General features: G+C 37.2%; 1 protein-coding gene across 1 annotated transcript in view; it reads right to left on the bottom strand.

Moving 5' to 3' along the window:
- ddah1 (dimethylarginine dimethylaminohydrolase 1) overlaps positions 1 to 6,000 on the bottom strand; it is a 70,066-nt gene that overhangs the window by 10,210 nt on the left and 53,856 nt on the right. The window contains exon 4 of the mRNA XM_007550827.2: positions 1,878 to 1,997. Coding sequence (XP_007550889.1) covers positions 1,878 to 1,997 — 120 coding nt within the window. The remainder of the gene's footprint in view (positions 1 to 1,877; positions 1,998 to 6,000) is intronic.

Below are 6,000 nucleotides of genomic sequence, written 5' to 3'. Positions count from 1 at the left end.
CTGCATATTTGTCTTGACATGATCCTGGAAACTTTACATAATTTTCCACAAATAAACAGCCCAAATAAAATGCATCCATCCTCCTTTTGTAAATGTTTTACATGTTTTTTTAGTTAAATAAAATTCTAATTGGTGGTTCTTTAAAAATTATTTTAAAAAATCCTATGATAGATATTTATCAAAAATTATAAGGGGTATTTTTAATTCCCTTAATTTTTTGAGGACGAAAATCATAACACAAGGGGGAAAATCTATAAAGAGAACAAACAGCATCATGCACAGAGAGGAACACCAGACACATGGGAATATTCAAAGCAGGGTTATCTTATAACTCAAAGTGTTGTTCAACCCATCACACAAAAATGAACCAACAAGACACGGAATCTGTCAGCATTGATGGGAAATGGATGGAGCCAAATACAGTTGAAACACAGAAGACAGCTGGATAGAGGTTGAAAAAAACGTGAGACTACGGTTGACCCACACCTCCTGGCAGGACAACAGGACAGCTCAGTCAAAGTCCAGACCTAAATCTAACTACTCATTTAGAGCAAGATTTAAAAATTGCAATCCAAAATATTCCCCATCAAATCTGACTGAGCTTGGAAAGAAGAAAACATTTTAGAAACTATTCTTCTTCTTCTTCTTACACTTCACATGCAACACTGAGTAGACCTGTGACATAAAATTCCAGTAAAAAAAATCACCATAGTTTGTGTTTAAAAAAGCACAAAATGTGAAAGGATTTAAGTGGTACTTTCCATAAAATTCCCATTTAACATGTTCTTTCTCTATAGAAAAAAATGAATCCGTTGAGCTTCAGGTTTGTTTCATAAGTATGCAGAGGAAGACCTTTACTGTCATGAGACCAGCATTAATATCCAAAACAAGCAGTCCGAATTCATTAAAGCTGCATTCATAAGCGCGCCCTCTCCTCACAAACATAATATCACCCAACTGCAGATGCTGGGGTGCTAAAAGTCCTTTAAAACAGAAGCTAATTGCTGCAAGAGAGGGTGACGCAAGCCATAATTAGCAAGCGAGCCCTCTGTTATTAAATATTGCTAAAGGCCACTCCTCATTCCAGCAGCTAATTATTGCGGGTGATCAAAGAGCCAGGAATCTTAATGAGTTGGAGCTCGAAAATAAATGTAATTAGCTTATGTACTTTTTTCACAGATTCTTCTGTTCTTGTGTACACTTTGGCAGAGAGATACACCAAAGAAGTATTTTACACAATAAAAATGATGTGCTTGACCTGTAGGGGGAGTTCTGACTCTGAAAGCAGGGGTGGTGAAGAGCTGTCACACAGGACAGGAGAATGCCAAGAGTGTACTGTATGATCTAGTGTGTATGTTTTTGGACCCATAGAATTAGAGAAACAACGTGTGTGCGTGCGTGTGTGTGTGTGTGTGTGTGTGTGAGAGAGAGAGAGAGATCTTCACTTCAGTGTAGCATGAACAAACAACTGACTTGCAGATGGTTGTGAATTTTTGGGATAGTTCTCGAGCCGGGATGTGCTGAGATTTAGTACTCTCTTGGTGTAACCCACCAATCTGTCTCTGTCAGGCTGTAAGCTGTCTCTTGTCTGGACGCCCAACATCCTGTGAATTTCCATTTAGAAGCCTTTCATGCGGTAATGAGCTCAAGCTGTGTAATAGGAGGACAAAACCTTTGTGATTAAAGCTGGAGAGCAAATGCCAGAGGCATTCCCTGCAAATTAGCAGAGAATATGAATCAATGCAGAGGGAGATTGAAGGGACAATGCTTTTTTATATGGTTGCAGTAAGAGGGTGCCATCAAGGTATAAAGTTATAAAGAAGTTCAATCTGTCAATTTGTGTCAAGACCGGCGTTGTAGAATAAGCAGCTGCCTACTTTAAGAGCCTTCTGAGCTGGTTCACTGGAGCCGATGATGATAAGCCCTGGTCCTCCCATGCTGCAGAAGCTCTTCAGGTGCAGCCCCTCCAGCACAGGCACAGTGGAAACAGCATAGTCCTGTGAAACACAATCCAATTATAGGAGCTAAACAAAAAATAATTCCCAAGAGCACAGGATACACACAGGATGGAAATGATTTCAGTAATCTCTGCACATTCCAGAGTCAAACATTGGACCAGTGATGTGAAAACACTTTTCAGAAGTGTGCCTTTCCACCTGCTGACCAACATTTTCACCAAAAATGTAATCCTGGTAAAATTACCCTGGCAGTTGAGAACATTTGACAAAGGCATTTTACAAAAAATAATTATCGTAATAATGTTTAAAAATGTACAATTCAAGCTTTGAAAGAAATCGAGGTGAAGACCATCTCATTCCTGTATAATAATAAAAATAATAACAGTGTTTAAGGCTCTTGAGAGGGCACATTTAAAATAAAGTAACACCATTTAGGGGTGGAAACAGCAGAAGTGTCTGAGAGGTGATGTCACTGAGCCTCAGGCTCACGGGGAGATTACACAGGACTTGTAAGAACCTGATTCAAGCCACTTTCTCTGGCTGCAGGAAGTCTGCTTGCCAAATGCTGTTATTACTATTGTTACAAAAACAAAAGTTACATAAAATTGTATTTTCACAGCGGAAACTGAAAACAGTTTATTTCCATCTGTCTAGCGTGTTTGAGGGTAAAAACTACTCAAGTCTTTAAGTAAAGAATTACAGCGGTAAACTGTCTTTTTTGTGAAAGAAAACATCAGAGCAGGTGGGAATGGAACACATGAATTACAATGAATAGTACTGTTTACATTTGTTTTATAATTATAAAGGGTGCCAGCTGTGGGATCTGTGATTATAGTATAAACAACTATTTCTTAAGATTCCGCATTGAGCACATGTACTTAAATTTGGATTTAGATATTTTATTTTCTGTCTAAAATTATGCCACTGTGGTTCTTTTTTTTCACATCTTTAATCAGTGGATACAAAACTGGCAGAAGAACATCTTTAACCAAACAGCAGTAACATAAATAGTTCCCTGACTTAGACTAGTGGATGAACAGAATGCAGAATTCAATACTGTGAAAAGACAGAAAATGCTAAAGCTAAAGAGAAACCTGAATCAGCACACTACTGTGCAGCGCTTCTAATACGTTTTCACAAAATAATGTTAAATATAAAGTTTTTGGGGATTACAATCTTTCAAAATCTTTCCCAGAATGTATTCAAATCAACAACTTTGAATATATCCTGTATATAACAGAATTATTTCAGAGGTACTTTTTTAGGACCCACAGATTGATGTTTATCTTAAGCCTTCAGTCGTTGATCTTGGACAGATAGGCTCAAACGCCAGTTAAAAAGTGACATGCGCTTATAAAATTTACTGCATAGTCTGTGAAAACATTATATTTCCAACATCAACTTTATTTTAGCAGCAACATCCTGACAAACCATGATGGAAATGTCCTTTTGAATGTTGAAAGTTCACTTCTGGAATATTTTAAACCTTTGCTGAATGCAGGATTTGGCCGGTCAAAATTAAAAAAAAAAATATCTGAAGTCATAGATATAATATTTTTTTGTTCTTTGAATTAGTAGATTTTACACAAACTTATAAACATTATGTTTTGCTGTTAGACTCCATTGTGAAATTTCCCTGTGGTGTCACATAAATTCTTGTGTAACCACATTGTAGCACATTGTTAGTTCAAATTAAGCACAATGCTTCTATTTGTTGCTAAAAACAAACTGCAGTATGGCACTTTGTACTCCGTCATGCCAAAAAAGGCCATGTATGATATAGTCCTGAACTATTTTTCTTGAATGTGCTTATAGGTTCAACTGGGAACCAATGGAAATTACAGGATGTTCTTTCTCCATTCCTTATCCACAAACAGGAAGTGTCTGTGTGAAATTAGAAATGGAAGCCATTCTTCTTCTCTTATCAAGATAAATGTGATAAAGAAGCAGGAACTGTTCCTTTTCATCTGGAATGATACTTTAATACTTTGAAGTAAAATATTCTATTTACTACTTAAAAGAAAGTCAGACGGTTCCTTATTAGATACCCCAAAATAAGAAATCAACAATTTTACAACACGGAAATAGAAGAAAATATAATTTAACCTCTGCACTACTTCCCAAACAAAATGATTCCATCAGCAACACCATTATCCCAACATCTGTAAGAACCTTAAAGCAAAGAGCCCTCACATCTGCATGCAGTTGTGTAGCACTAAACAAACCTGGAAACAGGATGATCCTTCATTTGATAATTAAAGGAAAAACCAACAGTGATAGGATGGAGCAATCAGATAAAAAGTGGAAAAAACAATAATTGACGGCTAAGTAATTTTTCCTTTTGTTATTTGCCAGGAACGCATCATTTAGTCCCATCTTATCAAAGATAACAGAAAACACAGAGGAATCCGTAATGAGGTTCTCAAATCAGATACAGATGGGAGAATAAGGCAGTTCAAGTTACCGTAATGTGTTAAACTCTTGACATTATGACCCAGGGCTGAATCTGCCTGTCAGCGTGCTTCTCGGCTTTGCTACACCTTCTCGGAGAGAGGCCAAATGCGATGAACAAAAGATCGCAGCGGAAAGTGTCTCTAATTTATACCAGCAGCAAAGGAGATAGATTAGATCAGTCACTCTGACTCTTTTTGAAGGCGGCATGCCTTTAATCCTGCTTGAAATAAATCTTGCTGTTGCAGAAATACTTGGCGTATTTTCATAACTGCTAGATGCAGGTTTTGGTGAGCTTGGTATAACGATCAAGCCAAAATGAACTGAAATTATTCTGTGCAAGCACTCATTGAAAAGACTGAGACCAAACTTCTACAAAATAGGAAAAATCACACCAATAGGTGTTGCTCCTTTACTTACCACAAACTGATGTTTGACCCATCAAATCAGACTCTTCAACCCACAGAAAGTGAATGGCCCCACTTTCTGTGCAAAAACATATTTTAGATGTCTTGAAATTACTAAGATGCTCGAGTATGCCATGTATTGAAAAAGAGAATAAATGTCGTACTCGTTTTATATGTCGACCCATTCTATCATTAAGTAATGCAGATAATGCCAAGAGGTTAGGTAATTATTAGCTTCAATACTTAGAACCATGGGCTGTTTATGTGGAACTTCACAGTGGTGCAGCTGTTAGCAATGTTGCCTTGCAGCAAGAAGCTGCAGGTTCAAATTCCAGCCTGGGGCCTTTCTGTATGGAGTTTGCATGTTCTCCTTGTGCCTGCATGGGTTCTCTCAGGCTACTCTGGCTTCCCCCCGCAGTCAGAAACACGACTGCTGGTGGGTAAATTTGTCTCTCTAAATTGTCCACATCCTGACCAGAGTGAACCTTACCTCTCACCCAATGATTACCGGAGATACGTACCAGCCTATCCCTGCCTATGCTGTCACGATAGCATGTGTTATGCAATATCACATGTAATTGTGATATTGCAATATCACATAAGTGTGAAAATCAAAAGCATATTTTTGACAAAGGTTGCACTTGCTTATGAAGAGATTATTTGAACCCAAATTATAGATTCAAATTACAAATATGAGTCATTTGAGCCTAGTGAGAAACATCTGCCTAAGTGACACACATAAACAGTTTAGCAACACATCAGCCAAGAGCAAACAAGATGATTTATAATAATGACATAAAAGGAAATTGTTCATGAGGTAATTAATGCAAGGTTTACTCCTTCACATAAGCTTTTTAAATCTTTTTTATTGTCTGCTTTATTGATCACCGTGGACATAACTGGCAAAAGTTTGCATCAAATGTTGATTAAAAATGCTTTGAAGCCTGGTAAGGCTTCATCCAAAGCATTAAAAGCTAATTACCACAGGGACATTTTACAGATGTGTCAATCAATAACATCAGCTTCAATGATGCTAAGGAGCAACAACAAAAAAAATGTTTTAGAAAATTGCGCAATGCCACCTGACTGAAAACAGACTTTCCTTGTGGAACTGCTTTCCATTTCTTGTTTCATAAAGTTTTGTTAATAGTTTTAATTTACATTCTTTATAGAATCTTAGAGAA

The sequence above is a fragment of the Poecilia formosa genome, unplaced genomic scaffold, assembly GCF_000485575.1.
Source record: "Poecilia formosa unplaced genomic scaffold, Poecilia_formosa-5.1.2 Scaffold38, whole genome shotgun sequence".
NCBI lineage: Eukaryota > Metazoa > Chordata > Actinopteri > Cyprinodontiformes > Poeciliidae > Poecilia > Poecilia formosa.
This window is presented reverse-complemented; position numbering and strand designations above follow the sequence as displayed.